The sequence below is a fragment of the Callorhinus ursinus genome, unplaced genomic scaffold (assembly GCF_003265705.2).
Source record: "Callorhinus ursinus isolate GAN/ISIS: 27379988/994484 unplaced genomic scaffold, GSC_fseal_2.0 scaffold10, whole genome shotgun sequence".
Lineage (NCBI taxonomy): Eukaryota > Metazoa > Chordata > Mammalia > Carnivora > Otariidae > Callorhinus > Callorhinus ursinus.
In genome coordinates this window covers 78,648,337-78,662,928 of record NW_027397072.1, presented here as the reverse complement: position 1 = coordinate 78,662,928, position 14,592 = coordinate 78,648,337, and the positions used below count along the sequence as shown (strand labels likewise).

Here is a 14,592-nt window from a genome sequence, read left to right as displayed (position 1 = left end):
CTGGCTCTGCTGCAGATAGTTGTGCAGATGTTGGTTTCTCCCTGTCCTCACTTGTCTGCAGTGAGAAATCATCAGACCCACCGTCCTAGGATGTGGTGCAGATTCTGGGTGGTCCCCACATAACACCGCCGACGTCGCTGATAATTGGACATCGGGTAACCCTCCCTGACATTAGCTTTAATCTCTTCTAGCTGGAGCGTGAAATTTTCTCGCGTGTAAGCTCTGGTGGCCTCTGTCTCTGCAGGGACACAGTTCACGTTCATCTTCCCTCCTTGCCGGAAAAGCTCCCTGCTCTTGGGGCACATGGTCCTGGGCTGTGCAATCAGCCCACCACGGCTTCCCTGCGGGCTCTCCAGTTGATGAGCTGAGCGACCACCCGAGGCCAGTAAGTTTCCTAAGACAGTCTTCTTAAATGGACGAGCCTGTCTTTAAAAGGAGAAAAAAAGGGGGGGGGGAGCCAGCGAGCCTGAGAAGTCATCAGCAGCCTTTCTTCCCACACTTGTGGTATCACAACAATGATTCACCTCAACACAGGGCGGCAGCTTCCCTAATTAGCCTGGAGACGCTCGGACCCACACGGTTATAAACACACACACACACACACACACACACACAAACACACACACAACTTTTACTTTTATTCAAATGCACACTTCCCACCCACTGCGCCTACTTCCTTCGGCCCCCGGCCCGCGGGCCGCCTGCTGTGCTAGGCGGATCCGGAGCGCCCCAGGCCCCGCACCGTCGGACCGCAAAGCCCCCTGGTGACCTGGAAGGTTGAGGTTCCAGTCGGGCCGAATCTCTCTCCTCGAAGGCGCGCAGGGGCGCCGGGGCGTGGACGCCTTGTCCTTCAGGCCCGTCGGGGTCGCTGGTGGACCCCGGCCTCGCCAAGGTAGGGGTGGGCTGCCCAGGAGCCCCGACAGCGCGTCTGAGCTGGCCGGCCGAAGCGGGGCGGCGGGAGCAGCTTCAGGGTGGCAAGTGGTCCTGGCCAGGCGCACGGGGACAGCGAAGGCCCGTCGGTGTCTTCCCCCACCAGCTGTCGGCCACGACTCGGCCCGCGGGCCGGCAGGGCGGCGACTGCGGCGGCGGCGGCGGCGGCGGCGGCAGGAGCGGCGAGCCGCGGGGGAGGTGCGCGCGGCGGCCGCAGGCGAGCGGAGCGGAGCGGCGCGGCGTCCGCCCCCGCCGAGCCGAGAGGAGCCGAGCGGAGCCGGCGCGCCAGTATCTGGGAGCGCGCGCCGAAGCAGGCTGAAGGCCGTCCCCGCGAGGGTCGCGCCCGCGCCCCGCTCCCCGGCCCCGGACTGTGGCGAGGCCAACGGCCACCTGCTGCGTCGCGCCGCGGGCCTCAGCGTTCCGGCGGGGGCGGCCGAGCGGTTTCGGGCGGGGGCCGCCGGGCGCGCGCGTCCACGGCAGAAGCCTTCCCCGCACCCTGTGGACGGTGTCCCTCCTGCGCTTCGCCGAGCCGGGGCCACGCTCCTGTGCCAGGTACCGCGGTGGTTCGAAGCGGGTTGGCAGCGCGGGGAGACCCGGGCGGGGGCGGCGCGGACCGAGTCGCGACTCGACGTCGTGCCATGTGGGACGGCCAGGGCAGCGCCGGCCCGGCCAGGTGCCCCTCGGACCAGGGGTTGGGGGCGCGATCCCCGCGGCCGCCTCTTGGGGCAGCGCGGGCGTGGGCGGAGGTGAGGCAGACGCCCTCACCCAGGTGCCCAAAGTTTCCCCTTGCTCACTTTGCTGGACTTAACTTTGAATTGTGAGGTGAAGCCTAGCAATTTCAAGCTTTAAGAAAACACAAGAACAGGGAAGACGGTCTTCCCGGGTGTGGATTGTTAGTGTACGAAGTATTTGTGCCTCCTGTCTCTAAAGGCCATTGCAGGAGAAATCAGTGGACAAATTCACTGTCTTTTTTATGCATTAGTTAATGGTTTATTTGTAAATAGGTTTTAGGCTTCGATTACAAGCCAGCAGTAAGCAATTTGGGGTTTGATCTAAGAAATATTCAAATTGGGGGGTGTGATTTTTTAGTTGACATGCAATGTTATATTAGTTGCCAGTGTACAACATAGTGATTCGACAGTTCTATACGTTATGCAATGCAACGCTCACCACAGTGTTCTAATTGTTAATCAACAAAGTAGATCTTGAACAGATGCTTCATATCAGGTAGGGCTTTAATGTGAGTTAACAAGTGATCAGAGCATAGGTAGTTACTCAAATGAGCTAACATTTGGCTTTTGAAATGCCAGGAAAAAGGAATGCCACCGTTTGAATTGGGCTTGTGTAGGTACAGGCTGACAGTTGGCATCGTGTCACTGCTGAACACTTAATTTTGAGCCAGGAAATTTATCAAATGGGAGACAAGCAGCTGTGTCATCCTTTCAGAGCCCACCCCATACCTTCTCAAGCTGGTATCTTAAAAAATCCTACTCCCTTATTCAAGCCGGCAAGCTTCCTTCATTTACATAACACTCGCTCAGGACCATGGACTAAATCTATTTAGACCTCTGGTATTCAACCTGGAACTCAGCCACCCCCCCACCCCCACCCCTGGAATTATGGTGCATGGTGGTCACTCCTAAGAGCCCTTTGAGGTTGTAAAATGGTGAGGGGAAACATCTGGAGACGGCCCCGCAGTGGTATCTGGGATCCCTGTCTTTGGGGGCTGGTGAAGGGTTGAGGTGGCTGGTTTCCTGGCTTTGCCCCAGTGCCTTGCTGGGCCATGTTGGAGCCTGAGGCAAAAGGGAAAATCACCAATATGAATCCTGTCTTTATTTAAAATTGTGATATTTAGTACAACGTGGATTTTGTGCTCATTTTGCTGTTTTGAAACACTGTGTTAAATGTTCGTCTCACGGGGTTTTTCGGTATCTCCTGAAATATTGTGCCTGAGGTACATGCCTCACTTCCCTCACTCTAGTTCTAGACTTGCCTGTGAGACCAGTTTCTTAACTTCTGTAAGCATCGGTTTCCTCATTTACAAAATAAAAAAAGTGGATCCTCCATGGATGTTGCCCAGCTAACGCGCAGCATCCGGCTGTTGCACAGGGCTAGGCATGTGGGGACTGTAAGACGATGGCTGTCCTATTTCTCTTGCCCCTCAGCCTGGTCATCTTGAGCTAGCCACCGAATCCTGCTGAGTCTCGGTTTGCCATTCCGCAAAATGGGAGTAATAATAGCCAGCTCACAGGGATACTGGCGGGATTAAAGGAGAGAATGTGTGTGAAGGCAGTGGCCCTCCTGGAGGGTGAGTTTTCTGTGATGGTTTGGGGGGCCTGGATTTGCCTTGCAAGCTTGCAACCACTTGCTTTACCTCTGGTGGTTAGCCTTATGCCTTGTCATACACAGACACTCTTAAATTCTGCTTGTTTTGCATGAAGACCCTTCAGAAGCAGTTGAACCAAAGTAGAGATGTTTCCTATTGAGGGTTTATTTTGGAGTGGTGAAGTTCACCAGCCGCAAGTCATAGTATGCAGAACGTTTTATAAGTGAACTTAATTTTGCTACTTCAAACAAAATGACTTTGGTTCCCTTTTGGTATATTTAGTCCTCACTCATGATTGTGATTTTCTGGAGCCCAAGTCAAGTAGTATTATCTCAGTCACTATCCAGCTTAAAGCAGCTTGGTCCCTTGAGAGTCAGTGTCTCAGTCTCTCTGGGTTACCCTTGGAGGCCCCTTCTCCCCACAGGTAGTCTCTGGGCACCAGGAGAAGGTTGTAGTCACATCAAGGTGTGCAGGAGAGTGGCCTCTTGCTGGCCGTCTGGTCCTCTTGCTGTCCTCTGGTGAGTTTCCCCTTATCACGACTGAGCCTCCTTTCCCTGTTTCCACTGAGTGTGGTCCAGCTGGGTTTCAGTGGGGTAAGCCACAGCTGGGACCTGGCTCCTGCATCTGGCCTTGAGCTCTGCACTCTCTGGGTCTCTTCTAGGTCTCTCCTGGGCACCTGAGAACCTGCCCAGGTTGGGTGGCACTATGCTAGCTTCCATTTCCGCTGTACCAAGCAGTCCCCAGTGTTCCCAGGAGGAAGCAGGATGAAAACTTCCTATGCTTTCTGTGTCCCCCTCAACCTACAAGGGGTTTTTCTTCCCTTACCACCCCTTCTCCTCCAGGCAAGGTACACAGGGACGAGGGACTCAGTCTCTCCAGGTTCCTCTTTTCTCAGTACCAGCAGAGTTTTGGGGGTTTTTTTAAGATTTTATTTTCAACTAATCTCTGCATGCAATGTGGGGCTCAAACTTACCACCCTGAGATCAAGAATTACATGCTCCACCACTGACCGAGCCAGCCAGGTGCCCCAAGACCTTTTTTTTTTTTTTTTTTAACTTGTGGGGCAGGTCTTCCTTAGGTCATACCTTCTGTCCTCTGTACATTATGACTTAGAATAAAGCTTTGGGATCAACCCTTCTAGGCTCTCCTCTTGATATGCAAAGGGAATTCAAACATCTTTTTCTATGATTTCCCCCCACCCTGCCCCCCGCCTCCCACCCCGGAAAAAATCAGATGCATCCTGGTGGTGTGGGAAGGAATTAGGGAGGAACAAACTGGGAAAATAGGGAAGAAGTTCCCTTCCTCTCCCCCTCTCCATCTTTCTGGCAGGCTGACCTGGGTTATGTGCACTGGACTTCTTAATATGTGAAAGCTGTAGGACCTGCTGGAGATGCCAGTCTGGGAGGAAATGGGAAAAGGGCAACTTTGAAGCTTTGGTGGTGGATGGGAGAAGAGACTAGCTTTCTGCTTACACATTACTGAGTCCAGCCCAGTAAACCAACTTCATGTGGATTAATGTCTTTCAGACTATCACCCCTATTTATGCTGCTGTTTCTTCATCATCAAAATGATCCACTGTGTACTCGGCATTTACTAAAAGCATAGGAGAAATACAGAAAAATCCAAGTCGCAATTAGTTGCTTCTTCAGGGTTCCTAGGAATTATTTGGAGAATAATATTAGCCTTTAGGAAGCCTAAAGCTGTAAAGCTAAGCTCTAGGTTTTGTTCACATTCAGTGGAAGATGAAGTTGTCGGGGAAGGCTTCTTGGAGGAGGTGACTTTAAGTAACATTAAGACTTTGCCACACATGGGGTGCCTGGGTGGCTCAGTTAACCGTCTGCCTTCGGCTCAGGTCATGATCTTGGAGTCCCCAGATCGAGCTCCACATCGGACTCCGTGCTCAGCGGGGAGTCCACTTCTCCCTCTGCCCCTCACCCCACTCGTGCTCTCTCAAATAAATAAAATCTTAAAAAAAAAAAAAAGACTTAGCCACATGGATGTGAGATGAAAGAGAACTTTCCATGAGAAGGAGTTCTCGAGTGCCTAGAGACAGAAAGCCTGCCCAGGGGTGGCCTTTCAGGACCCACTTGTGGCTTGACCCTTCCTGGTGTCATGCTTCTCCCTTTCGTTGTCCAGGTACCTGTAAACACTGACACAGTTACTGTCATCTGTAGGTAGGACAACAGGGAAGGGCAGCATTCTAAGTTCCTTGTGCTTTCCCTACACAATGGAAATCAGAGGAGTTTCCTTCTAACCCTGTTTTCTTAGATAGATACTTGTATCTGGAAAATAATTTTAAACTTTTAGATCAGGTCAGTGGTCCTTGAGACCCATTTCTAATTCTCAGGAATTACCTGAGAATTCTTTGTATTGCTTTAATGTGCTATCACCTGGAATTCTGAGCTCAGCAGGTCATGAACCAGAAGATGCCATGGGAATTTAGTGGCTAACCGACAAGACACAGAGACAGGTGCAACCAGGTAGCCAGGGGTCCCTCCTCAGACCCTGACTCCATGTAGACCCTTGCACTGTTCCTGTGCACATTCCTGGGAGGAAGCACTCTCAAATATTTTTCTTATCGTTAAAGTGTATGTGAAAAGAAATTACAAAAGATCCTTTTGAAAGGTGAGGAGTGGAAAGTTATTTATTTGCTCAGGCCTCTTCCTGGCCCCCATGGGTGTGGCTGATTTGTAAAGGTATGAAGTTTGAGAACTTCCAGAATGCTTGGCCTCACCTCTGAGGCCCACACACCAGTTTCTCCATGGTTTCTGCCCCCCAGATTCTCATGTCTGTGGGAGGCAATAGAAGCATTAACTGTGGTGTGTGAGTTTCCCAAGAAACTGCTTGCAGAACAGCCGTTGTGAATGAGGGATATGAAAATGTCAGGGGGGTTTTGCTTTCTTAAAGCAGGTGGTCCGGATAAGGGGGGGGCAGTCAGGGCTCTGGTCTCAGCTGTGCCACGTAGAGTCCCTGCAACTTCGGGCACCCCATAGTATGGGGTGGGGGGTGATACACACACACACACACACACAAGCATCACTTCGAGGTACTGTATCAGCAGAAGAAACGCTTCATAAATTATTTATGACTATTATTATTCCATTGTCTTTTTTAAGAAGGTACAAGGGCACTTATTATAATTCCCAGTTAGGATCCCCTAATAAGTACCCTGAAGCAATAAAGGGTCCTTCTGCATCTGAGATCTGACGGCATTTAAGGAAAATGAGCAGATCTGCTGCAGAGTGCTCCTGAGCAGAGCTAGTGGTGGATAGCATGTGGGAAGCACACAGTGAGGACTAAGGGGAAAGGATGGGGAAGGGAGCACGGGTAGGAGAGGGTGCGAGTAGGTGGGAGACCCTCAGCACCCGGGTCCTGGGGTATACCATGTTCACGTGTTCTGTGTCTCTGTGCAGCCTTAGCTTTCCCTGCTGACATGTGGTTACAAGGAGCAGAGTTCAAGTCCTAACAGAGGAGTCACAAATGGGAGGTGCCCTGGGCCAATCTCTCTCTCTCTCTCTCTCTCTCTGTCTCTCTCACACACACACACACACACACACACACACACACACACACACACACATTCTCCTGGTGAGATGTAGGGACAATTGTGCCCTGCCACATCTGTGGCTCCCCAGTGAGCCTGATGAATAGCCATGAGTTAGAGGATCAGAATGGGTGTCACCAATGGGTAACCAAATTGCAACCAATATTAGGTTCCTCTTATGTATTTAGTCTCATGTATATGAATATATCATGAATATTTAGTACCTTTACAGCATTTAGTGTATCATGAATATTTACTGCCCAGCTGCCTTAGGTATATTTAGTGTCTCATGAATATTAGGTATCTCTTGTCCTTCCACACCTTTCTCTCTATGTTTAACACACGTCCTCTCCTTACTGAGTTTCATCTATACTAAACATATCTTACAAGTCATCCATCCCTTTGCTGTCTTTTCTTTAGAATTGAATATTCTCAAACAGTATACATTACACTAACTTAGGCTCTTAAAATCAGGGTCCAGGTTGACGATATCTTTGCGAAGCCATTGTCCCATCGAGACGGGTGAGTCTGAGGTGCGTGGGGACGTCTGGGACCAGGTGTGGGTCTGTATAGGCTCATACAGCTTGCTCATACCCACTCCAGGTGTGCAAACCGATGCTGAACTGCATACTCAGGGCTGGTTTCTGCTCTTGGCTCCTCAGGAGAGAAGTGCCCATGGGAGGATGCCCATCAGTGAGGCTGTACATGCTGCTTTGAGCCTTGGGCAGATTAGCTCTTTTTGGTTGGTTGCAGCTGTGTGGCCAGGCACAACATCTGCACCCAACAGGTGCAGGGACAGGAGCACTGCGCATGGGGTCACTCTTGTCCCAGGGCCTAGGCTCAGAGCTGGGCATCTTGACTTCTCCTTACTGGTCTGCAGCTGATGTGGGCCATGCAGTGAGCTGCTCTGAAGCTCCATCCCCTGTCTGCACCTGCTGTCCCTCCCTGGGTTTAATACCACACTCCTCGTCCCGAGGTTCATTCCCTCATCTCGCTTTAATTCCTTAATTACTCGTCTTTTCTTCCTCCCCTCCCCCCAAGAAGTGGTAGCGAGAACTTTTTTGTGGGTCCCCTTTCTGCGTGGAGGATTTATGACTTGGACGCCACAAGTGCTAACTCTGCTGATGGACGCGAGGAGGAGAAGGACGGGGTTTGTTGGTGGGTCAGACCCGCGCACTTGACGTCCAAATCACTTGGTCAGGCCGCTTCACCTGGTGGTTCACTCTGTGAACTGGGAGTACCTCCACAGGATTAGAAGTGGTCACGTATATTTGGATGGTTGCTGGGTGTCAGCCGCATGCTCCGTTGGAAGTCAGATCTTTGAATCACCATGTAGTAGGATTTCCAGTGTGCTGCCTGGGTCAAACAGGCTCTTAAAGTACAAACACAAAACATTTTGCAGATTTGAGTCATTGTTTTCTGAGGCTCGGCCAGTGTCATCTTGTTTCCCTCATGGCCTTCGTGAGCAAAGATGGTTCTTTCAGTTGAGGTGTTCAGGTAGGCGAGGCTTCCTCGGTACCGTGTTTAGAACTGAAATCACTGGGTGTGTTTAGTGGGTCCTGGGGCATCCCAGGGGCATCTCTAGGTGGTGAGGGAACCACTGCAGACAGGACTTGGCCAGGCCGGCAAGCAGGGAAGGCCCAGAAGGCAGCGAACTCGGCGCGGAGCAGGTGGGCCAGCCGTCTGGAGTGCCGACCGGACTTGTGATTTGGCTCCTCACAGTCAGGCTGCGTTTTGGCTGCTCCCTCAGGTGGCATGAGGCCAGGTGCTGCCCAACGCGCTGTCTCCAGCACCCAGTGAACCGGGGGCAGAACGGGAGTGGGCATCTTGATAGGTTTGGGCGCGTAGCCCTGCAAACTTCTGTCTGTGCTATACTGAATATATGTGTCTCTGTGTGTGTGTGCACAAAAGTATATATTTAATATAAAGATGTAAGGTCGGTGTTGTTTTGTGCTGCCTTTTCAGAATTAGTGGTATGTGTTGAGTCTCCTTCTCACATCATTAAATGTTCTTCCTTCACGTCATTGGTGCGGCTGTGAGGAACTGCCATCGTATGGGGAGGCCCAGCCAGCTTGTCCAAGTCCTCTCTATTGGGTGGATGTTTATTTAGGTTATTTTCGACCTTTTGCCTCTTAGTAACAGCACGACGGTGAACATCCTTGTCCACGCTCTTCTGCACACTTGTGTGGTTGGTTCTTCCAAGTACTAGCTCATAAGTAGATTTCCTGTGTATGTACCTGTCTCCTCCTTTGATATGCCCTGCCTGGAATAATCTTTTTTCACACTAAACGTTTGTTTGTTTATCTATCTATCTATCTATTTATTTATTTTTGGATGAGATTTCTTGCCTCTTGGTCGACAGTGTCTTCAGCATCTGTATTATACAGGATTTGCTCTAGTTAGTTTAGGCAGAAGAAGATTTAATGCAGGAAATTCAGGGCTGACAGAATTGTTGGAAGCTTGGCCCTTGGCCGGACAAGCAAGAGTGACCCCTAGAGCCACACTGCAGAGCTGGCCAGCTGGGAGCTGCTCTCTCCCATCCCAGACCCGTTCCACAGAGGGTCCCTCCTTCTGCTCAGTGGACATCCATGAAACTGGGGAAGAGGCTCTGGGACTTCCACCACCCGCCCCCACCACGGGAAAGCCTGATGTCTCCATGTTAGCAGAGATGCACAGGAAACTCCTCCACATGGGGAGCCTGGCAGGGAGCGAGGCTAGGAAGTGTGGCCTTTGGTTTTCTAGACTCCAGGAGGCAGTACACAAGCCTGGCCATGTGAATGGCATCTCAGCCTTTATTTATTTTTCTAATGTTGCACTTTTAATGTTGTATTTGATGCAGGCAGAGGTAAGATTCACAGAATGTAGCCACAGGTACGGTAGGCCTGGTCCCTGTCTCACAGAACCAGTCATTCTGCCCTCAGAGAAGGCCCAGGATCTTTCACGGACAAGGTTTTCGTTTCAGTCCCCGTGGACATGAGCCCCAGCCCCCTTCCTGCTCTCTCTCAGAAACCAGATTAGAAGCTTCCCTAGCCTGAGCTTTGTTCAAAATAGGTGGCAAAACAGTGTGAAGCCACATACAAATAGTTCCTGCACACTTGCCTCGTCTGTAGACTATGTAGTTGAGAATCGGTTCCCCAGAGACCTGCCTCAGTAGGAAGGGTATGGGCTGTCTGGTTTTTTCTCTCAGCGCTGGAGACCCTTTGCTCTCTCTGCTCCTTTCTTGGCGGTATCACATTCATACTGAACAGCCCTCAGTTATTAGGCATGGGGAGGAAGCATGAGTTAACATGCTGCTAAGTTAAGAGCCAGATTTTTTTTTTTTCCCATGAGCCATAATTGATTAGCAGTCAGTTGTTGAACTATATTTCTCCTTGCCTCTTCAAACAGGCTTTTTTGCATAATTACTACAAATTCAGGTGTTTGTATAGTGCCAGGGTCACCCTCTGAGTGGATTACTCTATTTTCAGTTGTTAAGAAAAGCATCGTTGAGGCACCGTTCCAGGAAAGAATGTGTCTTTAGCAACTCCGAGCCCATTGGTGGGCCAGGGTGTTCTGGTGACTGATGGTGCACACCTTTCTGGCCCTAAACGGGCCCTCTCCCACTTAGAGTAACTGTTACCCCTTCAGAGGGGGACTATTTAAAGCAACCTGTTGGCCCTTAACTCGAAGCTCCAAGGTGGATGCTGGGGGTGAGGAGAGAAGAGCCCACCCTGTAACTCAAGGTGGAGTGTGACAGACCTTGGGACTGGTCAGTGGAGGGCCCAGCAGATCATGTTTTAGAAACCCATCAAAGAAATCCTTATCTTTTCAAAAGGGGAAAGTAATAGTGATTCCATGTATCCCAAGTGATTCACCTTGGATTTCTACAGCATCTTCCTTCTAGGAATTAAAAATGGGACTTAACTTATATAAAATGCTGTTTCTCTTTCTTTAATTTCAGGGGGTGTACCCTGATTGTATATTATGAAGTAAACTGGAATAATAATTCTACCAGCAACAGATGTTTTTCTTTCAGTCCTTCCAGCCATATAGAATGAGATTCTGAGGTGTGTGTGTGCGCACGTGTGTGTAGTATATAAACACTGGATGATCCAGGCTGCCTGTCCCTCCACTCCGCCACTGATCTTGTGCTTTAAAGTAATAAAGTGTGAGTATGGGTGCGATTAGAAGAGTCTCTTTCCCTCCCAGAGAGTTAGTGATGTCAGAGCTAGTCACTAGATCTGTTGAAGGCAGGGCGCCATTTGGGTGCCTCACCTTCTCTGACGGAAGCCTTACAGTCACCCTGTGCCTCTCTTTGTAAATAAGGAAACTAGGGCCCCCAGAAGTGAAGTAACATGGCCAAGGTCCCTCAGCTAGTGATTGAAAGAGCTGTGAACCCAGCTTCACCGCTCACCCCGTTTCTCTCAGGAGATGATTTTCCCCTGAAGACAACCCAGGCACTTACCCTCTGCTTGCACAATGCTGTGTGGTTGTTGGCTCTATTGCTGTGAGGTAAATCGAACACCAGTTAGTGAACACACCCAGGTGCTGTCATGGTTGCTTCACCCCTCACTATTCTTAGCCCCATTTTACAGAGGAGCAAACTGAAGCACAGAGAGGTGATGGGACTTACCTATATCACCAGTACCCAGTGGAGTGGGGATTTGAATCCAGTGTCCTTTGTTGCCTTATTTTTAACCTGTCTTGAACTGTTAACTTGGCAACGGCTGGGAAGTGTCTTTATAACTCCCCCAGGGTTTTACTTATTGAGTGAACACGCTTGTCAAATTATTCCCTTGGGTGTGCACAAGGCCTGGGGCATGGGAGGGGCTCCGTATTCCCTGGTCAGCTTCCCCCTGAGCCCACCTCCCTGACTTCCCACCCACAACTGGAGTTGGCCTGGAGACCCTTTCCTCCTGCCTCTCCTGGCCAGCCTACAGCAGCTTTTGCAGGAGAAGAGGGGAGGGGAAGGTCATGGCTGGGGGCTGGGCTGACCACACCCTGGCAGGTCCCTGGCTAATTGGGTCACCTTGAGGACAGCCTTGGGCTCATTTTCCTCCTGTGCACACTGGGAGGTTGAGATACATGCCTCCCAGGGTTGTTGGGAGAAGCAAAGGCGATAGATCATGTGGAAATGGCAGATATGCTGTAACCAGTGGATAAGAGTGAGTTAGAAATGACATTTTATTATAATTAAGCCCTTTTTATTAATACATTTCTAGTTAGAATAAGGCCTTGTGACTGGGGGCTCTGGGCCCAAGGGCTGACTCTCCTTTTCTCCAGCCGTGTGGTCTCTCAGTGCTGCCATTCCCCATCTGGAACATGGGGATGGGACTAGTACCCACTTCAGAGGGTTGTTGTGTAGACTGGCTGGAGTGCTACTGTCGGTAACGTGCCTGGCCCAGGGTGTGCACATACTTAGCCCCTTGCTCACCTGAAGGAGTAGAAGCTAAATGGCTGCCATTGATGTGGAGAACAAAGGCCAAAGAAATACAGAAAAAAAAATTAAACTTCCTTACTACTTACAGCCCATTGACAAGTCCTTGAAACAAGCAGAGTGACCTCCTCCAGGAACTCAACTGCCTGGATGTTAGTAGTTTGCTAGAGGCAAAAGGCAACCTTAGCTTGACGTTAGCCTGACCTTCAGGATCCTGTAAGTCTACTTTAACATATGAAAATCCCTTTTGGAAAATTTCTTTAACTTGACCGCCCCTCCCACCCCCAAGACAGTCATCCTCCAAGCATATGGCCCATGATACACACTGAAGGGTTTTATGACTAAAGGCATACTGGACAGTAATAAATGACCTTTTCCTAACAACAGCTAGCTCCTCAAGGTCGCTTCCAAATTCCTTAGAGACTTAACACTATCCCTAACCCCCTCCCAACTTGAAAGTATACACAACCCCAGTGCAGCTCTGTCCGTCCACAGGTCCTATTCCTGTGCTTTAATAAAACCACCGTTTTTGCACTGAAGATGTCTCAAGAATTCTCTCTCTGAACTCTGACATTTCACATCATTACCATCTGTGAGAATAAAACCTGAAGCGCTACAGTGAGGGGGAATGGATTGGAGCCACCATGGGCTGAGCACGTACTATATTGCAGGCACTGTTAGGCACTTAAGGAATATATTATCCCACTACTTCTGGGAATAACCTTTAAAAGTAGAAATGATTATTCCTGTTTTGAGGTGAGGAAACTAAAGCTCAGGGAGGTGAAAGTGATATGCTTGTCCCCATCTGAGGAGACCTAGGGAGCTGTGACCTGAGGCTTTCTGGCTCCATGGGGCCATCCTAAGTGAACTGTTCACCATGTACCAGCATGATTAGCTGCAGGAACAAATACTTCCCAAACATCATCTGTTCTAGTTTCTCCCCTGTTGCCAAATAAACATTTCTGTTGTGATATCATGTTGAGATTCTACCAGTTCTCTGCTCTTCCAGTGAACATAGAGTCTTTTGTACAAAGTTACAGTTTGAGCCCCTTACTGCCAACCAAACTGGAATTCCCACCTGAACTCACATCAGTAAGCAAGGTCCAGAATGGCCTGTCATGGTGTTTGGTTTCATAAAGGCTGTAGGTTCTCCCCTAAAGCCAGAGTGCCTGGTTTCTGAGAATGAGGGTCCCTTTGTAACATTGAACAATTTGGGAAAACTTTCAGATGACAGTAACTATGTTTTCATGAGCCATCAATGAGGGAAATATATGTAAACAAAAATACACTATGAATTTTGAAGCTCATCTAGATAACTTTTTGTATTTTATTAATCATGTCTACACATATTGAAAAAAAATGACTTGTATATGTATGGGACATAATATTAATGCCCTTTCCAGATAATGCTTGTAGATCAGGGATTCACATGTAAAGAACTAAGGATATATGGTGGAAATTGCGTATCTGTAGCCTTAAAAAAAAAAAAAAAGTGGATGTGCCCTTTTGCAGTTTGCTTTTTCCTGGTGGGTACTTTGCTTGCAATTTCAGTATGTTCCACCAGGGGGTGCCTGGGATCAGGATGCTTCTGCAGTGGATGAGGCTTCACCCCAGCCATGAGACCAAGTGTAGTTTTCTCTTCCCAAATGCCTTCTTTTTAGGATAAAAATACTTTAATTGAAAAAATAAATATAAAAAGAGAATATGATCTAAACGAGGTAACCAAACATGAAGACAAATTTAAAAGATGTAGCAGGCTAAATAACACCAAATTTCCAATGATTAATTATTGCTTAGTTTTTTCTAATTCCGGATTTACTTTTTTCTTAGCTCAAAGGCATTAAAAACAATCCCAAGCATTGGCCACTGCACTACTTCCAAAGGGTTTGAGGCGCCACAGCCCAGTATAGCTTTAGTATTAGAAATATACAGATTGTCTTAGCCGCTAAGGGACCATGAGGCACCCCACACCCCTCTCTTTCACCTGGACTCCAGCAGAAGGCTCTGGGACTCTCGTGGCCAGATCTTTCCCCTACTAACCCAGTCTTGAAGGGTGCCCTGGCCTCCTCTTCACCTGTGAGAGTTAGCTGGGTGTTGAGCTAGTTTGAATACGAAATACACAGCCACAAGAAACTCAGTTCATCTGGTTAAAGTTCACGTGTTTATTCTATTCAGTGTTCTGTCAGTACACACTCATCAAGGCCCCTGTGGAGCTCACAGCCCATACAGTAGCTCCAGATAGATCCGTATAAGTGCAGTGAATGTGACTGGTGAGGGCAGTGGATTCCACTGGGGCAGTGTGTGGGGTCTGGGTTGTGGAGACACTGGGCAGGCTTGAGCTGGGTCTTCCACGGGGCATTTCCAGGGAACTCCACT

General features: G+C 49.4%; 1 protein-coding gene across 4 annotated transcripts in view; it reads left to right on the top strand.

The window, feature by feature from the left end:
• The first annotated feature begins 421 nt into the window (after nt 1-421).
• Nucleotides 422-14,592, top strand: part of CRACDL (CRACD like) — a 134,673-nt gene continuing 120,502 nt past the window's right edge. For 2 of the 4 annotated variants that reach the window (XM_073897836.1, XM_073897831.1), the window contains exon 1: nt 422-1,482. Coding sequence is in view for 2 of the 4 variants with exons in the window: in XM_073897830.1 (XP_073753931.1) it covers nt 2,144-2,157 (14 nt within the window). In the remaining 2 variants the exon portion in view is untranslated. Of the gene's footprint in view, nt 1,483-2,135; nt 2,158-14,592 lie in introns of those variants that run through there. The other 2 variants (XM_073897830.1, XM_073897829.1) reach the window with 1 other exon arrangement.